Raw genomic sequence first — 25,384 nt, forward strand, 5'->3', positions numbered from 1 at the left:
AGCCAAGCAGATCAGAGATAGGTCAAAAAACATGTTGGTTTCTGTCAAATCCAAATTAAGTATTCTTCTCATTTACAATTTCCTAGTTCAATATTTTGAATTTAAAGCTAATATAAAGTAATACTATGCAAAATGACCTAGCGAGTTTGCCCTTAAAAAAAATTGTACCCCTAAAAATAGAAATTTATCTACCTCATTAGTGTTCCAACGGTGCCTCTCTTTGGGTAAACTTGAACATTTCGGCAGACATTCAAGCAGCTTTTTCGGTAAAAAGATTTTTACATGACTACTATTGCTGTTCCCATGATCATCTATAAAGAAGAAAACAATAAATTCAGAGAAGATCATAGAGAAAATCTCCTGTTAAGTACACTGGCAAGGTCAGAAACAGCAGCTGAGTTTTAGTCACTGGGAGACCAAGAGCATTATTCCTCTTAGTTAACAAAACTCATTTACACACTTATCAGATAGATGGCAGCAGGAATCTGGTCAAGAGGCTCTAAAATAAGATTGAGCTTTTTGCTCCATGGCGAGCAAATGAACAGGGAATACCCCAGCAGCTGCCCATAAACAGAACATTGCTTTTAAAGGGTCTTTCACCAGGTTTCCATGAAGTACATCAAAACTATAAAATGATTTAAACTCACAACACCTAGAAATCTTCTATTAACAGCTGAAAATGTTTTTAAGGTTTTTAGAAAAGAGGAATTATAATAAAATATGACTGCTTACTTTATTGATAAATTAGTACTACTTCATCCCCTAGAATACAAATGAGACTTATCCTTTCCAAAGAAAATTACAAATCTTATACATATAAGGAATTTAAACCTCCAGTTAGCTACCTAGGTAATACAGAGGCTGGCCTTTCTAGCCTAAATCTAAAAACATACACTTTTAATTAATTTGATTTACATATATATCTATACGATTAATGTATTCATCAAAACGTAACTCCTCTAAATCAGTGAGGGAAAAAGCTCCTTACTTTCAGACTAGATGGTATGTCTATCTGATAATCAGTCTCCCTGATACTTTCTAAAAGAGATCATTTCCTTTTTTCATTCACTTATTTATTTACATATCATTTCTTGTTTCATTCCTGTAACAAAGTCCCTTTGCCTGGCTCCTAATTTCTTGCCAGGTTTGACACATTTAGGTCAGAGTTTCAAATTACCCACTCCAATTTTTTTTTAATGCCAAATGGAAGCCCCAACATCCAAAAGGTACAATGCATAACTGGGTGCCAAGGAGCAATATATTAAAATACTGAAGACTGAATTCGCTCCAGAAAGTCACAGGTGAAATGACTTACTCTGATATCAGTAAGGTAAGAAAGGACTCGAAGTCAAGAGCCCAGGATTCTGGCCCAGTTCTGCTACTTTCTAATTGTGTGACCTTGGGTAAGTTACTTAATATTTTCAGCTTTCCCAAATCAAGGAGAATGAGATAATCTCTAATTCTCCTCCAGGCATAGATCCCTAGAGAATTTACTGTCACATTCAGTAATTTTAAATGCCTTACAATTAAACAACCTTATATGGGCATACAGGTATTAGTTAAGAACGTTGAAAGTGAAATACAGCAGTATATTTTTCCAGTCATTTACTACAATTTTGTTTAGCATAGACTATTTTTTGAACATGCAAAAAACATAAAAGAATAAAAAATACTTCTACAGTCATAATAAAATCTTCTCCAAACACTTTTCATCTGATTAACACATTTCTTCTCAAGGAAAAGATCTTAACAGGGAAATACTGGGTACAGAAATAACATCTAAGAAATTTACTACATCTTCCCATAGGGAAGAACTTGAGAGTTTTAGCATATTAAATCTTTTTTGGTCCATGAACTACACAACCAACTGAATTATAATGCCTATCCTCTATTTCTACAAGCAGTATAAAAACTTGAAAAACTTAAAAATTGACTGCAAAATTTTAATTTAATAGCAAAATAAAATTAAACTTTTAAAAAACCTTGCTACAAAACCAAAAAACAAAAAGGGTTTAAGTAAAAGCAAGTTCATAGAAAGTTCTGTATTAATTACACACTATAAAACCTTTGTAATTTTATGTGCTTATGCATGCTCCCTGCACTTCATCCTCCCAAGGGAGGTACCATGGCCATAAAACTTTAAAGTGCACAATACCAAATCACATGAGCCTTTACCTCCCTTCTCTCTTTCCCTAAAGTGGTTTTACTCTGCTCTTTAAAAATCTCCCCTGATGTGTAGAATCTTCAAAGTAGAGGTGAAAAAATTCTAAAATCTATACTCAATTCCGATATTTACCGATTACAGGGTACCTTCTATGAAAACAGTACTATGCTAGATGCTCAATCAATTGGCTTACTTTGAATAGTATATGAGTAGTCATAGCTCTGAAAAAACTATTTACGTATAATTTTGACAATGAACAGAAGGTGAAAGCCCCGCTTCTGTTTCTATGTCTGTGGTCACAACCTGATGTTAATCATCTGTCCTCCGTGAAGACCCAGCTGTCCTGCGGCACAGGAAGCACGTGAGTGAGTGTGGGGGTGTGTGTGGGGGGGGTGTGGGGTTGGGGGGGAGAGAGAGAGAGAGAGGGAGAGAGGGACAGAGGGAGAGAGAGAGGGAGGGAAAGGGAGAGAGAGAGGAGAGAGAGAGAGAAAGAGAGGGAGAGAGAGAGGGAGGGGGAGAGAGAGGGAGGGAGAGGGAGAGAGGGAGGGAGAGAGGGAGAGGGGGAGAGAGAGAGAGAGAGGGAGAGGGAGAGAGAGAGAGAGAGAGAGAGAGAGGGAGAGAGAGAGGGAGAGAGAGAGAGAGGGAGAGGGAGAGAGAGAGAGAGAGAGAGGGAGAGAGAGAGAGAGGGAGAGAGAGAGAAAGAGAGGGAGAGAGACACGGAGCGAGCGAGCACTCTTCTCAACAGCACAACTAACTGCTAGAGAAAAGGCTTCTGTCTTCCACTCTGATACCAAATCAGGCAGCAGTGAATCGGCCCAAAGGCTTTTAAAGAGGAAAAGGAGAATAGCTGTGTGAGCACTGTCTCAATCAAGTTCCTAAATTTAGCACTATATGGGGATGTGCGGCCATGGGTTCAAAAGGAATAGAAGTATGACAGGCCAACGGGTTCCCCTTAATCAGTTTTTAAACTGTGCTATTTCCAGAATTTTAGGTTCATGCTGTATATAAATTGGATGTTTTTAAGAAACATAACAATGGGTAAATTTTCCCACTGTGCATTATGAAGAGGGCAGTTTTCACACTGGGAAAAGAATATCAGGAATTCAAACAGCCAAACTGTTAAAACTCGTCTTTTCAAATTTCAGTTTTTCTAGTTAAAATGGAATAAAGAGTAACTTTGCTTTCACATTAGAAAAGAACTGCTCACATGGCTATACTGTATAAAATTGTGTTGTTTAATTAAATGTTGTTTTTTAATGTTTTTGGAGTACCTATAATTGATATCATAATTAGATAACACATGTACCAGTTTTTAAATCCTTGTCTCAGTACAAGGATTCCAACAGTATCTTGAGTTAATGTTAAAAGTAAGTTATACAGTGGTTTCAACTGCATCTCGGTATTTAAATCCAAAGTTAAACTGTGACACTGCAAAATGGAAGTGTCAACCAAATACAGTAAAACACTTCACTATCATTATCTAGCAAAATATGCGTGTCTGATACATGACTTCACAAAATAATTTTCTAACCTACTTCACAATAAAAAGAACTTGTGAAGCTCTTGAAATTGACAGATGACTTGTTTGGCTGACAGCTATTAATTCCAGAGAATGAACCACCTTTTCCAGTCAACCTTCAAATATTTTCCAAATAATAACTTTAGAGGCATCGTATAACTCAACTAAAACTTTCTAAAATGTACGAGAATGCTCATTCACTTAGTTAATTAGGCAAAAAGCAGAATTCTTATTTTCATGTTTTATTTCTAAATCTGAGATTTCACATTACCAAATCCTTCATTTAAATCCAAAGAAATGTATTTGACCTTTTCCTTGGAACACACTGTTGACTTCTACAAGGTAAATCATAACTGTATTAAGTCTAACCTGGAAATGATGTATCCGTTTTATTTTGATTCATAATTAATAAAAATTCAATAATTTTGGTTTTGTGAATAATTACAAACACTGTTATTCAATCAAGTTGATCATGATTAACCTCTCAACCTCTAGAACAAACCGTTCAAAATAAGTTGGTCTAACAGTGTACCAATTTGCTCAATCTTACTGGGAATATATCTGATCCACAACTTGGAGTGGTAAAATTAAAAGGAAGCGCTACAATTTTCTGTTTAGCTCTAATTATTATGTGCTTAGATTTAATTAGTAGGATAGGAACTGATTCAGGGAAACATAAGCACATATTGTTAAATTCAAGTCAGCACAGTGCTCACAGCAGCAAATACTGCCATTACTAATCTAGGACCTTCAAATCGCTATCCATCCAAAATAAATATTAATTAAGCACCAACGATGTGCCAAGCCTTGGTATGATTTCCTCTCTTCTTCTTCTCGAAAGAAATTCTCCAAAATTAATTAAACTCAGTTGTAATTATCCAAAAGATTTTTTTAAAGGTTAAAAAAAATAATAAGTTTTTTTAATAGAAAAGTGTAACTAGTTTTGCTATTTCACAACCCCTTTCCTCTTCTTAGAGTGCGTGTGATCATCAAATCTTACCCTTTCTATTTTTAGGTGGCCAGATACCCTCTCCCTGTCAATCATATTACCAAACCTCTGACCCAGGTCTAGGTCAACTCAAACTCAGGTTTAATAAACTTCTCACTATTTACCTGAATTTTATATTTTCAATCTAAAAACATGTAGGTGGGGGCAGATAAAGCGGCGAGGCCCAGAAGCCTTGCGATCAATTGCCGTCAATTTGGGTTTGGGGCATCCTCTCCTGCTTCGTCCCATTCAACTTCAACCTGAGCTACATGTGATCAAGTACATTTATTTTCTACCATTTATGAGGGAGCAGACATTTGTGGGACTCTATATCAGGCATCCAGAAAGGATTTTACATTGTCCTCCTTCATTTAATCGTCACAATAACCCGTCTGGGCATAATCACCCCCATTTTACAGGTGAAGAACCTGAGGTTCAGATCAATTTGCCCAAGATCTACAGCTAGTAAGTGGCTCAAATGGGATTCAGACATGACCTCTGGCTTTTCCGGCAATACCACAAGGCTCCTACCCTAAGTCACCCAGAATTTGACACTAGAATTACAGAATCGTTGTATTAGTGTATCTAACATTTGCAGAGTGCTCTGAGTTTTCCATGTGATTAAACCCTTTGCCTTTGTAATCCTCACAGAAACTTTACGAGGGGAGTATTATTTTGCTACCCCCAGATGGATTAAGTAACTCATCTAAGATCACACAGCAAGTTAAAGGCAGAACCCAGGCCTCCTCATCACAGGCTTTCCTGCACTACAGTGATGGAATTACTCTCACTGCCAAGCCCACCCCTTCCTGTAAGTCAAAAGCTTTCGAATCCTACCTTCTATAGGTGGCACGGTGTTGAGAACACAGTAGGTGCTAGTTCCGCAGAATACACTTTGGGAAACGCTCTAAGGAAACAGAAAATAAAATGTAAAACTAATCTTTGAAAAAGATAAATACTGGCTCTTCTGTGATATTCCTGCCAAAGATGCAAAACCTGAATCTAATCATGAGGAAACATCGGACAAATCCAAATTGAGGAACATTCCACAAAATGGCCTGTAGTCTTCACAAACGTTAAGGTCATGAAAGTCAGAAAGGACTGAGAACTGTTCTGGATCAAAGGAGGCTGAGGAGACAATCAAGCGCCACCCAGGGTCCCCACGGGGCCTTTCTCTACAAGGTCAGCACTGGGTCAACTGGCACCACCAGAATAGCTCGGAGGATTCGATGGTAGAGAGGTCTGTGCGTTCATTTCCTGATTTTGATCCCTGCATTGTGGTGATGGAGGAGAATGTTCTTGTTTGTAGGAAACACATAATAAAGTACTGATAGTCAAGGGCGATGAAACATACCGGCAACTCTCTCACATGGGGAAAGAAGTTCTCTGCGCTACACCTGCGATGTTTCTGTAGGCTAAGAGTGTTTCAAAATGTAAAGTACACGTGTGTGAAAAAAAGATATATGCTGCTGAACCTCTAGTACCTGTGCAGTTTTTTTTTTAACAGGGAGCATATGTGCTGTACGTACAGTAAATTGTTACTAAGAAGAACCAATGCCATTTCATTCTGCAGCTCAGTCAACATTCAACGACATCATTACCGCTTCCCAACAGCAAGGCCCATACCTGACTGATTCAAACGGACCTGTGAGTGCCAACTAACAGCATGGCGGGCGGAGTGAGTCAGGGAGACGTTGGAAGACCAGGTCTCTGCTCTCAGGCTGCTTCATGTAGATAAAATTAAAGCTTTCATATAAAAACCTACACCATGTTGTACAGCAGAAACTAACACAACATTGTAAAGCAGTTATACTCCAATAAAGATATTAAAAAAAGAAAAAACCTATACCACAGTAACTTTTAAAAGTGGGGGGGGGAATTTCTCTGAGTCTTGCCAGCCAATTAGTCTGGGTCCCTTTTTGTTCAGTTGCAATATTAAATAAAATTTTAGATTATTCCTCCAGCACTATAAACCACAGATTTATATGCCTAGAAAACCAAAGACAGTTCAACAATCACCCTCAACATTTCATGTTTAAAATATAAAAAACTCAGTTCTCTCACTTACTAGCTGTCCTTGGGAAAGTAATTTAACCTCTCTGTATTACCTCATCCAAAAAAGTACAGAGAATTGGATGGGATAATGCACACATAAGGGCTTTAGATTCAAGAGTACCACTCAATATAAAATGCCATTGTTACTACGGTTAATGAGGATAATCTTTTTTTTTTTTTTTTTTTTTTGTGGTACGCGGGCCTCTCACTGTTGTGGCCTCTCCCGTTGCAGAGCACAGGCTCCGGACGCGCAGGCTCAGCAGCCATGGCTCACGGGCCCAGCCGCTCCGCGGCATGTGGGATCTTCCCGGACCGGGGCACGAACCCGCGTCCCCTGCATCGGTAGACAGACTCTCAACCACTGAGCCACCAGGGAAGCCCCACTGAGGATAATCTTTAACAACGTTAACATTTTCTGGCAATACACTGATGGCTGCCTGGACTTTTTGTGCCGCGAAGAGTGCTGAAATCTGACTAAACTCACTCCCCTGAGGCTCTGATCTTCCTCTCCCTTGGAGCCACGGGAAGTGGGTGCTTCACCACAGAAAAAGTCTTTCTCCACAATGCGACCCCTGCTACCAGGATAACCATCAGCTCCTAATCATTTATTTCGTGTTTCTGGAAGATTCTTGTTCCAGTACTTTTACTGTCCTTCTTCTGCTTGATTTAATCAATAGTGGTAACCACTGGTTAGCAATCCGGGCCTGAGGGTTCTCCCTGTGAACCATGGACTGACCTCAGCATTCATGTTCCTTTGGAAAATTCAACATTAGTCTCTCCCCCGACCGAGTGTGGGATTCTAGACTTCAGGCAACATCTTTGAGAGTCGCCAGCAACAGCCTTCTCAGCACCGTAATGCAACATCTCATCTTAATGTGGTTTCCAAATTGAAACTTGAAATTTTACGGTGTTAAAAAGAATGTTTTACGTTCAAGACTTAACATTTTCTGGCTTCCTATTACCAAAAAACAAGATAGCTTAGGTTTACCACTGATCAAGACATCTCACAATGGTCTTCTCAAAAGTTTTAAAAACCACTAATGTACAGTGGAACACATTAGTGAATGACTTCATAAAAAGAACTTTTACACCTGACTTCAAAGTTTGATGACAGGTAAATCAGTGGTAAAATGTATCAAATAACAAATCAAAAGAATTAAACGCTAAAAACAACATATGTAACAGAAATATCACAAACAACCAACCATGATTTCTCAATAGCACTAGCGTAATAAATGAAGTCTTAATAGTTCATTTAACCAGGAAAGAAACTCACTCACATAACTTGAGAGTGAAATCAAATGACATCCCACCCTAAAAAACACAATGTTCTCAAAGCAAATAAGGCGAAACAAGCAAACTCACACAAGCAATGGCTACCTTGTATGAAGTACCCCGGGGCCAGCCTCTGAGCTAGGTCCTTTCACCGGGCCGAGACCTGGCTCTGGAAGCCAGACTGGCTCCGGAGTGCAGAGAGGGGCACTCACTGGTCGGAGGATCTGGAGCCACGGGGTCCTGAGCCAGGCCCACCACCGCCTGCTGGCAAGGCCGGGACAGACAGCTGAGCTCTCTGCGCACAGGCAAGGGCCGAGTGGGAAAAGTACAAGCTCTAACGCCAGCTCTGGATTCCAGTCTGCATGCTGCCCTCCCTGGCTGGCTCTCAAGTCTGACTCGGACCTCTCTGCCCTGGGGGGCCTCCCGCTGACTGAGGCGAGAAGCCCAACTGGTGCTGTCTGAATAGCCTGTATTTCCCTCCTGCCGGATGCCTCCATCTTTATCATAACTCCTTCCGTGTGTTCTACACACATGAAAGGAGCACCTCACGTGTGCCAGACACACCGTCCTAGGAGCTGGGACCCAGCAGTACACAAGACTAACAAAGGTCCCACACTCATGCGGTACATGCCAGTGGGGGAGGCAGGTGGTAAGTGGGATAAATGCTGTGAAGGAAATAAAACGGAGTGATGCTCTACAATGAAAAATCAGGTAGGGAGAGCTCTGTTTCTGAAAGTACATCCATGTGTGGAGCAAAGGGACTACTTGATTAGAGCATCAGGAAACCCGGATTCTCTCACTAACTAGGTTGAGCGGCTCTCAGCGTGGCTGCACTTCAGTCATCTAGGGAGATTTTTAAAATTCTGATGCCCAGGCTGCAATCCTGACCACTTCAGCCAGAATGTATGGAGATGGAACCCAGGCATCAGTATTTTTTAAAGGTTCCCAAGTGATCCCAAGGTGTATCCAAGGATGGGAGCCACTGAAACAAACAGCTGTATGACGCTGCTAACTCTCTGACTTTGCCAGTTTTCTCGAGAATAAAATCACAGGTTGACCTTGAGCAGCGCATCCCCAACTTTAACACACATGTGGGTCATCTGAGGCTCTTGCAGGTTCTGACCCACAGGTCTGAGTGGTGCCTGAGTCTGTGCCTCTGAGACACCCCCGTGATTCACGGCCACACCTAGACTATCAGAAACTGGATGATCTAAAAGATCAGGAATTAGATCTAATAAAGATCCAGTCCCAACACTCCTGACTGCACAATTCCATGGATTCCTAATAGACTGAGAAAGTACTTTTGTCTGTTAACACAAACTATAGTACAAAACTATGCCAGAATATCCAAGCAAGAAAAGCAAAAGACACTACAAGGATGGTTACTCAATTAAGTACAGTCCAATGTCCGCTAGAAGTACCCAAGAGAGGACACAGAAGCTCTTTAAAGTATTCCCTGCCTTCAAAAGGTATATCTAATTGGAGACAATACTAAAAAAAAAAAAGAAAAAAAATGTAATGAAGAAATAATACATGATTTATTAAAGCCTGAAGTGAGGAGATGAGAGCAGTATGGAAACCTAGTAACTATCTGTGTACCAGCACAAACTCCTTGGAGGCATGAAATATGTTTTATCCATTTTTGCCTCCCTTCAGAGAACCTAGGTCAGAGGGTTACACATAGCCACATTCGTTTATATACTAAAATATATATATATATATATATATATATATACACACACAATTTTGGATGATGGAATAAATGAAACAAAATGCTATATAATGAGAAGTGATTACTGGCTTTTGGACAGAGAAGCTGCATGATGAAAACTGTATTTACAGTTCTTTGAAATAAGGACTGACAATGCTTAAGTCTCCATAGAGTCCCTTTAAAGCTAGCTGAGGACCCACATAGCTTATTAAAACAAAGGCAGAGAGGTGCCCCAATGAATGCAATAAACCAGCTGAATCAATTAAAAGTGATACATTAAAAAGGTTTTGTCACATAGTTTTAAACTGAGCCTTGAAATTCACTGATCATTACATATAACATGACATATAAATAATCAAAATTAAGGCAGAGTCCGAAATTCTCAGCACCTTTACTAAACTCACCAGTTTTGCCTAGCATTCTAGGCATCGTGCCTAGTTAGGCAGGCTAACTCTTAGAACAAACTGTGTCATGGCTCAAATACCATAAATATTTACTTCCTGCTCGTGTAAAGTCCAAAACAGTAGATCAGGAGGCAGCTCTCCTCCAAGCAGCGGCTCAGGCCCCACATCTCCTTCCATCTCATGGCAGGAGCCTTCCTACGTCACTGGGCTCTTCTGCATCGGCCAGCAGAGGGAAAGGACACGGATAACCGAGCCGGACGGTTCTACGGGCCAGGCCTGGAAGTGGCACACTTCTCAGCTCTCACGCCATTGGCTAGGATATGGCCACAAAGCCACACCTAATTGCAAGGGAGATTGGGAAATGCAGTCTGGCTACCTGCCCAGGAAGAGGAGCTAGGTTTTGCGATCAGCTAGCAGTCTCTGCCACAATGTCATCTGTAACTGTTTGGTTTTTTTTTTAATTATAGAAGAGTCATTCCTTCCAGAAATACCTTCTAAGCCTACAACCTCCACCTTTAATCCCTAAGGCCATTCAGCATCTAAACCCAATCTAGCAGTTTTTCTACTCCGATAAATATTTTTCTAACATATTCAAGATAAGACTACATCCAGGGCATCCTTGAAGGGATGTCTGGCTTTTTTGGTACTTAATGTCTGGCACATAATAGAAGCGCAAATATTCGTTGAATTCATGGACGAGTGGCATTCCCAGAAGTTCATGGAAAGGAAAAAGAATGGTCCCATCTCTTGCCCTGGTGACGGTAGGATTTACTGAAGACCAGCACTCTTTTTAAGAACCTCTGTCTCCCTCTCCTGAGGCCACCCCGAGTTGCCACCTGTCTTCCGGAACATGAACAATCAAGCAGTAAGACAAGAGCTACTTTCGACCCAGTAAGAAGAACTAAGGGGGTGAAAATACTCTACCATGTTGACAGACAACAACAGAGCCAATGCTACCATTGAGAGCACAGGGCTGCTCAACAAAGAGGAACACAGGGTCTGTCCGAGACCAGGCTCTGGAGGCCTCGATAAAACCGGGCTAATGACCTCTGAGACTAGAAAGCCAACATGCACCCTAAACACAAACCACAAAAGGTTAGTGGAGGAAAAAAATTACATGGTATAGTACAAAAATATTTTGTGCTCAGGTATTACCTCTTTTCAAGAAGTTCAAAATATACCGTAATTGCTACTATAATAACCCTTCCAATACTCCTATGGGATAGAGACAAAATTAAAGTGTGTAATCAAGTTAAAAGGAAAACGTCTGTTAGGTGGCTGACTTCCTACTACTGGGGCCAGCGCAGTAAGAAAGTGAAGCAGTAACCTCTAAGGTAACTGGGGCACAAACCATTTTAGGCTCTCAAATTGAGTTCAACACCTAGAATTGAGTTCAAAAGCAAACAAGTTGCTAAAACAAACCACAAAACAGTTGAAGGGCTAAGAAGCTAATACAGGAACTAATACTACAATATATCAAGCCTGATTTATGACCTGAGAAATCACATTAATTGATTCACTATTACCAGAGATTCATGTAAAGCGTATTTAAACTGATTTCAGAATGAAAAAAAAAATTCCTTCTAGGTATGAATCGCAATATCATTAGAATTTTTATAAATTTAATTTGGCTAGGAAGCCAGTATACTCAATACTCTGAAAATAATCAAAGAGCACTTATTAAATGTCCTCACTTGTATAAATAGATTCTAGTAGAACATATTCAGAAAAAAAAAAACAAACACTATATGAAATTTAAAATTACACTGTCTCAGTAGCACTTACCATTACTAATACTGATAACTTTTTTAACTACTCAAAGAGAGATATAAAATATCAACTCAACAAGCTAGGCATTCCATTTGATATTATGTACATATAACAAGCATTTTCACATTTAAAATCTTATTCTGGCCCCAGAAGGCAGCAGAGCAGACATGATGTCTGTTCTAGAAAAGGCATCAAGGCACAGGCAGAGACACTTGCCAAGGGCCACAGGCTGGGAGAGGACAGAGCAAGAACCAGGAGCAGGGCTCCCTACACGACTCCTGGGCTGTTCCCACAGAGCACAGGCTCTCTCCCAATAATGCAATAATGCTTCTCCACAAAGAACCAATGCAAAAGTTGGGGCAGAAAAAGTTCACAAGTTGCTCTGACAGAAAAGCCAAAGCACACGAGGAACATGGAAGAATACCTAGGAATGCAAGCTGGGAGTTCAACATCCTAAAGGAAAGGCCAGCAACACAACAGCTACACACACACAAGTCTGGATGTTGATCTCGTAGAAAGATTTTCCGTGCTTCTCAAACATTTTTCAGTCCATGAACCACAGACCACCCATAACCTATCACTATTTGCTACGGCCCCAAAACTAAAACCTCATCAAAACCAAAGGGGAGGGGACTTCCCTGGTGGCACAGTGGTTAAGAATACGCCTGCCAATGCAGGGGACACGGGTTTGAGCTCTGGTCCGGGTAGATTCCACATGCCGCGGAGCAACTAAGCCTGTGTGCCACAACTACTGAGCCTGCGCTCTAAAGCCTGTGAGCCACAACTACTGATGCCGGCACGCCTAGAGCCCATGCTCCGCAACAAGAGAAGCCACCGCAATGAGAAGCCCGTGCACTGCAACGAAGAGTAGCCCCTGCTTGCCGCAACTAGAGAAAGCCCACGCGCAGCAACGAGGACCCAATGTAGCCATAAATAAATAAATAAATAAAATTTTTTTTCAGAAAAACAAAAACAAAGGGGAGGAGAACACTGTTTCTCATAGCAGAGCAATGAGGCGTCCCCTTGAATGGAACCTGGCCACGTGGGGCCTCACCTCATCCAAATATTGCCAGAACTAGGAAGAATGCCAAGACGCTCTCAGCGGCCAAAGACATCTGTCCACGCGCAAAAGCTCACACACTTCACTGTGAGAAGGGCTCTCTGATCCACAGTCCTAGCTTGATTACTATTAAACCATGCATAGTTCTAATAAGCTTAATTATCAGGTTGCCAAGCCCAGAGAAGATCAGAAGCAACAAATCAGAAGGGGAAAGGACAGCTAGAGACTGACAGATAAGTAGAAGCAAAAGTGACAAGGGACAGCAAGGACACATTTTTAAAAAACAATAAACTAGATACAAGGACTTGAAAGGTGCAGCAGTTTGGGGTCATTTATCATAAAAGCAAACAGTCTACTGGAAAAGTCCTAAAAATATCACAGCATTAACTAAAGCCCAGTTCAGTAACTTAGGTACAACAAAATGAACCCAAGTTAACAAGTAAAATGTACGCTACAGTCCATGTGCTCTACTGAACATAGGGGAAAAGTGGCAACGCCTTTTGTTTGCAAATCTCTTTACATTCCATAAAATACTTCCATATGAATTACCTGATTTTATCCTTAGCAACATCCTAAGGCAAGCAGGACAGATACCCCATTGGCCAAGAATTTGCTGATAAATAATTCAATTTTTGCAAAGCAGAGGGTTTATCAATGACAATTACAATACAGTCTGTTAATCCATCTAATGGGAGAGAGCACTGCAAGAGGCACCTACGCCTCTCATCGGGGATGAAGAGAGACGGCAGGGAAGGCTTCCTCAGAAGGGTCCCCAACGTGACGTACCTGAACCCTCAGCTGGAACTGCACCTCCAAAACTTCCCATCCTGCCCTATAGGGCATCTTTCCGAAGAACTGCCCTATGCCCCCTAGGGCCATCATCCCTCCCTACCACAGTGGACTGCCCATGACCCCCACCCCCTGAAGTTAGCACACACTCTTGTATAACCTCCTCCCCTTGAGTGTGCACTGGACCTAGTGACTTTCTTCTGACAACAGAATGTGGCACTGGGACATCACTTCCATGAATGCATCGCGCCTCCTGTCTTGCTAGCAGACTCTCCTTTGCCGGTTCTGATGAAGCAAGCTACCGTGCTGGCTCTGCCCATGAAGGAACCACGTGAGCTTAGAAGAGTACCCTTCCCCAGTCGGGCCTTCAAATGAGCCCTTGACTGCAGGCTTAGGAGGCCATGAAGCAGCAGGTCCAGCAAAGCCCTGCCTGAACTCCGGACCCACAGAACCAGATAATAAATGTGTCTTTTTCTAAACCACTAAGTTTATGGTAATTTGTTACAGCAGCAAAGATAACTAATACACTGATCAGGGCCCAGTGATTACTTTTCTCACCTTGGACTTGATCAATCATTTCACTATCATTTTACCAGCACTCTGCATTTACCACCAAAACCCTGGAAAGAATTGTCTACTCTCTCACTACCTCTTTCTCATTCTCTCAACTCACTATCAAATTGACAAAAATCAGTACCTTTTCCTTAGTCTTCATTCTACTCAACCTCTCGGCATTACAACTGATAACCTCCTTACAACCCTTTGCACTAAGCGTCCCTGACTTTATGTTCTTGTTCTACCACACCTCTCTGACCATTCTTCCTCCGTCTCCTCTGGTCCTCTCCCCTCTGGTGTCACTTAAATGGAAGCATTCACCACATTTCTGCCCACAAGTCCCTTCTCTTTTCCCATGACAATTTCACCCACTACTGTGAATTCTACTCCTAATTCATCTGAACTGATTCATTCTTTCAACCAACAGGCACTGTTCTGGGCACAGAGCTGTATAATAGCCACAAGCAAGACAATCAAGGTTCTACGTTCATGAAACTTACATACTCTGCCAGAGGCTCTATTTGCCCCTCCAGGTCTACTCACCACCCTTCTCCACCCCGCCCTGTGCCAGGGAGGCTGACCTCTATGGACTCCATCACCAGGGCTCCCTTGCCCTCTGAAAGTTCAATGAAGAGAAAAAACAGGGTGATATGAATGATTCCCTAATCTCTGATCCACACTCCCAATGTCATACTGTACGCATACATGATAACGCTACCCCAATTACACCTAAAACAGAACCGATACATTTGCATCCAGTCTCCCCCAAAGATATCCCTCCTTATTCCTCCCTCCCTCAGTTAATGGCCTCACTAACACCAGCTGTTGAGGTTCACAAGCTAAAGTCACCTCCAACTCTTCTCATCCCTCAAGGCCCACGGTCAGTCAGGCACAAAACTGTGCCTCTCTCACACATACACATACAGCTCAGTCGCACCAGCTCCTTTTTCCAACCCACTGCTACCGACGTTCCTACCAGGAGCTACTGTCTCCCAACTCCAGTCCTTCCTCTTTGCTCATTCATTCATTCAACCAACAAACATTTACTAAGCCCACCCCAGGTGCCAGGTATTCAAGCCTCTGACCACTAAAGATGTAAATCTAACTGAATGAGAAAGAGAAGTAAACAAGCAAGTTCAACACAAGTAAAAGATCTAGGACCAGGAAAACCATAAAGTACTGTGGGTGCACCAGGGAAGGGCACACAACCCGATCTAGGTCAAGAAGGCTTACTCCGCAAAGTGTTATTTAAGCAGAAACCCAGAGGACGAGGAGAGGCAGCAAAACAGAGCATATGTGTAAGTACGTGTGTATTTGTTTTAGAGGAAAGTGCACCTCCTAAGCTAAGGCGATGACAGTGCGCAAGGCCTAAAACCAAGAGGAAGCATGGTGCCCTGAGACAACCAGAATCTAAAAAAATTCACCACAGCTGGACAGTGGCGAGGACACCGGAGCAGTAAGCAGGCGGTCCTTATTAGCACCTTCAAGCAGAATTGACTAACCAATCAATCCCACTCCTCCGCTAAAAAAACAAACAACAAAACAAACAACAAAAAATCCTAAAAGCCTCTCCCAAAGCAGAGAGAGTAAACGCCAGGCTCCTCAGTCTGACTTTCCAAGCCCCTACAGCCCGGCCCCTACCTACTTTGCCCGGCTCATCTACCCACATGCACCAGGCACCCCAGCCTCCCCGGTACTCCTGGCTCTGTGCCTTTGCTACATTTCCTCCGCTTGGAATTTCTCGTCGAATCATCATGTTTGCCCGTCAATAATGCCAGGTCAAATTCTACCTCCTTCCAGAAGTCTTCCCAGTTCCTTCCAGTGCATGATTACACCACGCATTATGACCTGCCTTGACTCAGTTACATCCACATCTGTGCCCCTGCAGGGTGGAAGCTTCTGGAGTATTATGAACAGAAGTGAATCCTAATTTCCAAGACTAGGAAAAATGTTCAGAAAAATATTCAATTTATCAGCATTGCACTTCTAAGTAAACAACCAAAGAGGGTCACGGAAAAATAATTATTTTTGAATTATATAAATACAATCGATCACAAGCCTAAATTTCTGTATGTTTTCAGTAAGTATCTCTAAGTAAAAATGGCTACACACTGCCTCATAAGATAAAAAAACAGTAAGTAGATAAACTCAGAAAGGTTGTTACTTGCTCAAAGTCACAAGGCACTTAAGGGGTAAAGACCAGAGTCAAGGCTTCAGGGACTCCTCAAAAGCTACAAACAGGGCTTCCCTGGTGGCACAGTGGTTGAGAGTCCGCCTGCCGATACAGGGGACACAGGTTCGTGCCCCGGTCTGGGAAGATCCCACATGCCACGGAGCGGCTGGGCCCGTGAGCCATGGCCACTGAGCCTGCGCGTCCGGAGCCTGTGCTCCGCAACGGGAGAGGCCACAAAAGTGAGAGGCCCGCGTACCGCAAAAAAAAATAAAATAAAATAAAAAGCTACAAACAGCCAGATATAACCACAGTATCCCCATGAATCTCCCTAACCAGCCATCCGATTACCTAAAACGTCCTTCCTTCACTCTTCCCTCAATTAATTCCTATTTTCCTTCAGAGTTCAGCTCAAGAAGGCTCCTCCAAGCTTTCAGATGAGCAAATCCCTTTCTGATGCACTGCACTCGCCTACATAGCGTGGACGTGATACAGCACTAAGAAGGCAAGTGCGGTGTATCAGTTGTAATCACACATGGCACCTTGATTAACGCTGGTTTCCCTGTCAGCTGCGTGAGGACAGGGACCATGACTGTCCTTCTCTGGGCCTGGCACTTTATTACTATGTGCTGAGTAAATGAGCTGCCTTAAGAGTGTAAGAGTAACTGATAGTCACATGGCCTCCACAGGACTACAAGATCCTAAAATAATTTCTGACACCTCCAATAATAATAATGACAATTACATAAAATTTAATGTCATATTACTGTAATATATTCTAACTCTTTTATAATTAAATATTCATGAGTGGAATCTGTTAATTCTCTATTAATCAGAATGAGTGTTAACCAGAATACCACATTTTTTCTAAACACGCAAGGCATCAGCAAACTTTCACATCAAAAGAACACACACCACAAGAAGCCGACCTATACAGGCTATATGAGTAACTATTTGCTGCCTTGGAACCTGAAAAGTCCAATTCCAGCCTCATAGGGAATTAGGTTTTTCAACAACACAGCCTACTATATTAATAAGTTTAAACAACAATTTTTTTTTAAGGCAAGATGCTTGGGGGCTTGAGTTAGGCAGGACTAGTTCCAGCAGATCCATAAAAAGGATTTAAACTCCCCAGATGGATCCACCCATTTAATATATAATCCCTATCAATATCAAAACAGCCTTTTTTGTAGAAATTGACAAGCTGATCTGGATATTCATATGGAAAATCAAGGAACCCAGAATATTCAGAACAATCTTGAAAAAGAAGAACGGTTGGGGGACAGACACTTCCCAATTTCAAAACTTAACTACAAAGCTACAGTAATCAAGACAGTGTGGTACTGGCATAAGGATAGACATACAGATCAATGGATTAGAACTGAGACTCCAAAACCAAGCCCACACACTTATGGCCAACTGATTTTTGGCTAGGGTGCCAAGATACTTCAATGGGAAAAGAATGGTCTTTTCAACAAATGGTACTGGGACAACTGGATATCCACATGCAAAAAAGGATGAAGCTGGAAGCCTACCTACCTCACAACATACAAAAACCCAAAATGAATCAGAGGCCTAAATGTAAAAGCTAAAACTATTAAACTCTGACAAGAAAACATAGGTGTAAATCTTCATGACCTTGGATTAGGCAATGGTTTCTTAATTATGACAGCAAAAGCATAAGCAACAGAAGAAAAAACAGATAAACTGAACTCAATCAAAATTTAAAACTTTTGTGCTTCAAAGGAAACCAGCAAGAAAGTGAAAAGACAATCCACAGAATGGGAGAAAATATGTGCAAATCACACATCTGATAAGGGATTGATATCCAGAATATATCAAAAATGCCTACAACTCAAAAGCAAAAAACCAAACAACTCGATTCAAAAATGGGCCAAGGCCTTGAATACACATTCCTTCAAAGGAGACACACAAATGGCCAATAAGCACAAGAAGAGATGCTCAACATCATTAGCCTTTAGAAAATGCAAATCAAAACCACAATAAGATACCACTTCACATCCACTAGAATGGCTGTAATCAAAAAGACAGATAACAGGGCTTCCCTGGTGGCGCAGTGGTTGAGAGTCTGCCTGCCGATGCAGGGGACGCGGGTTCGTGCCCTGGTCCGGGAAGATCCCACATGCCGCGGAGCGGCTGGGCCCGTGAGCCATGGCCGCTGAGCCTGCCCGTCCGGAGCCTGTGCTCCGCAACGGGAGAGGCCACAACAGTGAGAGGCCCGTGTACCGCAAAAAAAAAAAAAAAAAAAAGACAGATAACAACAAGTGCCAGCAAGGATGTGGAGAAATTGGAACCTTCAAACATCACTGGCGGGAATGTAATATGATGCAGCCACTTTAGAAAGCAGTCAGGCAGTTCCTCAAAAGTTAATCACAGAGTTACCATATGACCTAGCAATTCCACTCCTGGGTGTACACCGGAGAGAAGTGAAAACACGTGTCCATGCAAAAACATGTACACAAATGTTCATAGCAGCATTATTCATAGTAGCCAAAAAGTGGAAATAACTCAAATGTCCATCAACTGGTGGACAGATAAATAAAATGTGGTATATCTATATAATAGAGTAGTATTCCACCATAAAGAAATGAAGTTCTGATATATAGTATAACGTGGATGAAAACATTATGCTAAGGGAAAGAAGCCAGTCACAAAAGGCCACATACTGTAGGATTCCATCTATATGAAATGTCCAGAATTGGCAAATCCATAAAGACAGAGAGTGGATTTCTGATTGCCTAGAGCAGAGGAGAGGGAGGAAAGGAGAGTGCCACTCACGGGCAGAGGTTCCTTTCTGGAGTGATGAAGATGTTCTAGAATTAGACAGTGGTGATAGTTACACAACTGTGTACATATACTAAACACCACTTAACTGTATATTTTAAAAGGGTGAATTTTATGTTATATGAATTATACCTCAATAAAGCTGTTACTAAAAAGGAATCAAATCCCTTTATGTATCTTTAAAACATTATATACGTTCCTCTTTTGCTAAGCAGAGCATACTTAGCATTGCTTCTGTGAATACGCTCAAGGTCATCACTATGAAACATCCGTTACTAAGCAGCTGTATATCCAGACTTCATTGGTGTGCTGGCTACTAGCCCTTTTACATAGACCTCCAAACCACTGCTTTCAGCCTTCTACTGTTTACTATAACTTTACTTCCTCCTTCTACCATGAGAAATCAAGAAAAACCTGAGATTAGACGCAGGAAGGATACGAAGGAAAAGCCAAACAAGTATGCATACAGGTAGCCACCTGTGCTTAAGACAGAGGCTGTTCCGTTTCCTCCCTCCAGACTCTCTCTTCAGAGGCAGTGTCTCCAACCGCCCAGGTTTAGTGGTCCACAAGAAGGGGAAAGGCAAGGGAGCCCACCCAAGCATCTCAACCGTGGGACACCTCAGAAGACACTGGCATCCCTCAAACTGCCTGGTTCTCCCTGAGAACCACCAGGGCAATGGCTGCCAGGCCACCAGGTTCCCACGTGTCCCGGCTGCTTCACCACCACTCCAAGCACGAGCCCTGGGACAGCTGCTACACCCACTGCTGACTTGCTCCACACACAAGTGGGCTGGCTGGCTGAGGATGCTCCGCCTCATAGCTGTAGCCACAGGGAACATTTTCTCTGCAAAAAGTTTACTCGCTATAGCGAGTGGACATGAGAAATCCATTTTGGAGTCAATATTCTTTCTTTTACACTGTCTGATGGAGACAGAGGTCAAGGCATCAGGACCCCCTGCTACAGTCCCCTTCTCCCACAATCCTTCACCTTAAGCCCCTCTAAGTGATCAGCAGCCCAGCAACCCTAACCAGCCCTCTCTCAGCGTGCACCGGACCGGGGTGAACACCCAGCCTTGGAACAAAGCAAGTGGCTGAGAGGAGTCAGTCCAAACCTCAGTCTGGAGTATTTTAAACACACGCCATAGAGACTGGAGTCAGATGACAGTGAGCCCTGGAACCAGAGTCAGGATGCACAGAAGCCATGACCGGGACCCCTGCCCACTGCGTGCAAACTACGGTGAGGCAAGAAGCCTGCGTGCGAGTGAGAAGCCCTGTGTGCAAGGAGAAACGGGGAGCAGCAGAGAGGGGGGCCGGCAGAGCCATGACCCCCGCTCAGCCCCAGGGGCTCCAGAGGAAAAGGCCACTCCAGGCTCTCCGGGTGCAGTTCCCAGACTGTCCAGTTGGCCTCTGCTCTCCTTATACAAAAACCACCTTCACTTAACCTAAGTGGCTTGTGTTCCCTGCAAGAAAAACAGCTCCAACTAAAGGAGGGCCAGCTTCCGCTCCCTGACATCAAGTGTCCTAGTGTCCACTTTCTATATAAATGAACCTCAAAGCCATCTGATGTTCGTTTAGTGTGTGTGTGTATGTGTGTGTGTGTGCGCGCGCGCGCATGCAGGGATCAGCGGGGGGGGAGCAAGGGATTTTGATGCTTTATTTAAGGCACAACCTGCCAACTTAGTGTAATGAAAACATTGCCACACATTTACTTTTAGCTCCTTATAGCTGCTTTTCTCATTGGGTTTTAAATCCATTTGGGGTTATTTTTTTAATTGTGGAAAAATACACATAACCTAAAATGTACCACTTTAACCCTTTCTGAGTGTACAATTCAGTGGCATTAAGTACATTCACGCCGTTGTGCACCATCACCGCTCACCACTGTTTATCTTTAAAAGCGCTCTGAAAACCACGACTTTCTCATTCTTTTGTATTAAACAGGGATTTCCGTCTATGCTCTGTCATCAAGCGACAAGGTGGTCCTCAAGGCGCTGGAGGGGAGACGGCAGAGAACACCCGCAGCCACCTGGAGCAGCCCCAGGGCGGCTAAGTCCATCCTCGGCTCCTCCAGCCCCGGCCACGGAAGCTGGAGCCTAAAAATACCGGCAGAGGACACACACCGGCTGTCAAGGAGATCCAGCCCAGTTAGAAAGGCTGCCACTATCACCTGATTTGCATCAGAAGACACCCATACGGGCAGCAATGGGTCATCTGTAGAATAATCAGATTCAGTGGAAAAAGACTGATGGTCCTTGCCTCCCAGAGTGCCTGGAATAAACCTCTGGGCCTTGAACTTGGTCAAGTAATCCATGATCAATTTCTAGAGGACCCCTAGGAAGAAAAACAAGTACTTCAAAAATGCTGAGTACCCACTCGCCACCTTCCGCTTGTTATAGTTCTCTTTGTAAGCACAACAGCCTGTTACCGATAAAATTAAATGAGGAAGAGACCTCCATCAGAAGCTTTGTCAAAGCAAATGATTCAGCCAGCACATTTCATAATGGCAGAGACAGAAAGGATAAGGCAGAGAATGTTGCCAAGAACACCGGGAACTTTAACTTGACCCTCAGTATCTTTAAATATGAAAGAAACTTTCAAAAACTAAATTATATTCAAGGTATCTCCAAACGCCAGGCCTGGAGCAGCCCAGGGAGTATGCACAAGTGAAGATGCTATATGACCAATTACAGTGGACTCACCGGAACTCCCCAATCCACAAGAGTTTCTTAGTAGGAAGAGTCTAGCAATCGATACATCCTAATAACAGTTATACTAATCAACTCCAGGAAATGAAGTTAAATGAATATAAATAATACTACCTTAAACATAAAATGTCTGAGGTTAGCAGACACTTTTGCATCTGTAATCGTGTATTATTTAAGTCTGTTTTTCCAACACTATAAACTCTCATCCATATTAAAGACCTGAAATGTGTCATAGGGAATAACTAAGCAGAATGAACATTTTTGTGCTGTGCATCTTTAGCAACTTTAACAATTTCTTTTGCAATTTTTAACTCGCAACGTGTTAGACCTAAAAAATTAAGCCCTCTCCGTATACCAGAAAGGAGGCACCTCGGTGACTATAGTTCAAATTCCTCGTACACAGACGGCCTGACCTGGAGCAAGTACCTCAAAAGGAAAAGAGAGTTACACAGAATAAGACGGCTGCACACCAGCACAGCAAGCCATGAAGCGAAATCCCACACATGCAACTTCATTTTCTTAACATCATAAGTCAGATTGGGAAGGAACTTTAGAGGCTGTCACTAGGACTACCCTCTACCCAACACGTGAATCCCCTTAAAAGTATGACCGACTAACTCATTATACGAGAGCAGAAGCCTAGGAAAAGCAAGATGAGATGCTGAGCCAGAATCAAGAGTGACGAAGTAGGATCTGGTAAGGAAGAGAAGGCTGCAGAGGCCAGGGAGAGAGGATTCTAGCACCCAGCCTACAGAAGTGGCAGCAAGCACAGCAAATACACCTCTAGCTGGGGTCCTTGCTCCTGTTCGCCAGTGTTCCTGGCTACTGAAAGAGAAGAGTACGCGCTGGGAACCACAGTGGACTTGTTCTCAAAGCCATACAGGAAACCTAAGCCTTTGCGGCCAGAAGACTCATCTAGCACTGTTTGGTTCAGGGTAAGACAAAAATGATATTGCTGGCCCTACAGCTAGGCTGCCCAACATTTTGAAATCTGATACCAAAACCCGTAACTTTTCATAAATCCTACAGCAGCACACAGTAGAACACCGTTTTGAAAATGACTGCGTGTTTACGGAAACCCTCTACCATTAAATATTCCTTTCTTCAACAGTATTTACAATTAGATTCCTTCCTGGAGATTGTGTTTAAATAATTTTAAAATGATTTAGTTCTTAGAGAAAATAATAAATGTCATTTAAGTCAGCTTCAAATGCTTATGCATGTCTACTTGCTCTCATTTTTTTTCTCAGAGCATCTACTTAAAGGAGAAAGCTAAATAACAGACCACAAATCTCTGTTCCCCACCAGAAAACTTGGCTCAACCTAAAGGAACACCAAGCTCTCATTTCATTTAAGGCTGGGAGAAGACAATATCTCTGAGTTGTCAGGAGGTTTAAAAAGTCATCTCAGGAGTAACACTGGGTATCAATCAAAATGGTTGCAATTCGAATCATCTCTAACCATAAATTGTAACTGAGCCAAAATGATTTTTAAATATAACACATTTTACTTCTAGATGTTTCTTGGCAATTAAATAACTGGAAAGTCAACAAACCCCCAAGAAACCAGAGAAAATGAACTTTTTTTTATAGCTCACCATTCATCAACTACAGGAGGCCCGAAAGATGCCAGACGCCAGAGGCTCAGCCTCCAACACGGCCCTGCAGAGGCAAACTCCAAACAAGATTTCTTCAAGAACTGCTCTCACGCAGCACTAAATTACAAGCAGTGACCTCCCTGGAGGAGAAGCTAGAGTCAACAGCTACAGGAGTATGTGATCTAGGAAGATAAAACCCAACTCCGACACAAGAGCTGCCATGCCAGTTACATAATTATAACCACAACATACTGAAACTCTAAGTATCAAACAATAGTTATTTAAAATATTTCAAGAGGAAGAGAATCCCTCCCCCCTCAAAAAAAATCCAAATGTATTCCAAAAGTAATTTGCATAGAATATAATTTAATCTGCAGGCCTAACCTCTCTGAAATAAAGTAGAATCCTCTGATTTAGCCAAATTACAACAGAAATGCTACTTTATAACAAAGGAGCTACAGCACAGCACCCTGAACTTCATGGGAGAACAAAAATGTAGTGTCAATATGTTCACAACACAGCTCAATCCACAAAATCATGAGATAATTAAACTGACTGTTTTTAGGATTCAATCTGTTTCGCCAGAAACCTTGTCCAAGCTACACTGATGCAAATCAGCATGAGCAACTCCAGCTCTGTTGAAACAACTCCAGTATCTTATCTTTTGTTTTACCTTTTATCGCTGATTTATGGGCTGATGGTAAACTGATTTGTCCATGTGCCAGAGCTCAGCTTGGGAACACAGAACAAGAGAAGAGATTTGGAAGAACCAAACTCATGAATGAAAACGCTGACGTCATAGTTCAGCTCCCAGCAGAGCTCAGGGTAGTCTGTGAAGAAACAGTGCATCTTTGGGGATGTTAAGCCACTAGTCATTTAATAAAGGATATAAGATAGAAAAAGCCCTTGCTCAAAACAAGGGAGGGGAAAAAAGAGAGGAGAGAGAGAGAGAGAAAGAACCACATTAACAACCTTTTCCCTAGGCCAAATATGAAAAATACACAGTGCACATGCCATGAACAATCATAACTTCTAAACCATGGAAATATTTCATATCATTGTTAAAAGTACTATTTTTTTTAAAGTATGGTTAGCTATGTCTCTAAATAAGAACAAAGTCTCACTCGCATCTTAAATCTTCCTCCCTCCGTGTGCCATCACATTCAAAAAAGAGCACACAACATAGTTTTAGTTCTTCACTAAAACCTATCTGGCATTGCCAAACCATGCCTAATTTTTTTTTGCGGTACGCGGGCCTCTCACTGTTGTGGCCTCTCCCGTTGCGGAGCACAGGCTCCGGACACGCAGGCTCCACGGCATGTGGGATCTTCCCGGACCGGGGCACGAACTCATGTCCCCTGCATCGGCAGGCGGACTCTAAACCACTGCGCCACCAAGGAAGCCCCATGCCTAATTTTTAAACAATTCTGAATATACAGGGTGGGACTCAGTGACCTCAGGCAAGCTACTGGAATTTTTATGTAACAGGGGAAAAAAATGCTTTTATCTAATGATGTAATATAAACTAATAAAAAAAGAGATTATAAAAATTTGATTTAGGGGCTTCCCTGGTGGCGCAGTGGTTAAGAGTCCGCCTGCCAGTGCAGGGGACACAGGTTCATGCCCCGGTCCAGGAAGATCCCACATGCCGCGGAGCGGCCGGGCCCATGAGCCATGGCCGCTGAGCCTGCGCGTCCGGAGCCTGTGCTCCGCAACGGGAGAGGACACAACAGTGAGAGGCCCGCGTATTGCAAAAAAAAAAAACTGATTTACTTAGAACTATTAAGAATAGCTAGTATGTGGACTGTTCACATTTT

General features: G+C 42.4%; 1 protein-coding gene across 1 annotated transcript in view; it reads right to left on the reverse strand.

Moving 5' to 3' along the window:
* The window catches only part of LOC111187206 (calmodulin-binding transcription activator 1), a 104,578-nt gene that overhangs the window by 70,386 nt on the left and 8,808 nt on the right, over positions 1-25,384 (reverse strand). Inside the window, 2 exon segments of the mRNA XM_089901868.1 lie at positions 193-311; positions 5,509-5,578. Coding sequence (XP_089757994.1) covers positions 193-311; positions 5,509-5,578 — 189 coding nt within the window.

This window comes from Delphinapterus leucas, chromosome 1 (genome assembly GCF_059928025.1).
Source record: "Delphinapterus leucas isolate spDelLeu-1000000601 "Yukka" chromosome 1, BTC_Dleu_Yukka2, whole genome shotgun sequence".
In the NCBI taxonomy this organism is placed as follows: Eukaryota; Metazoa; Chordata; class Mammalia; order Artiodactyla; family Monodontidae; genus Delphinapterus; species Delphinapterus leucas.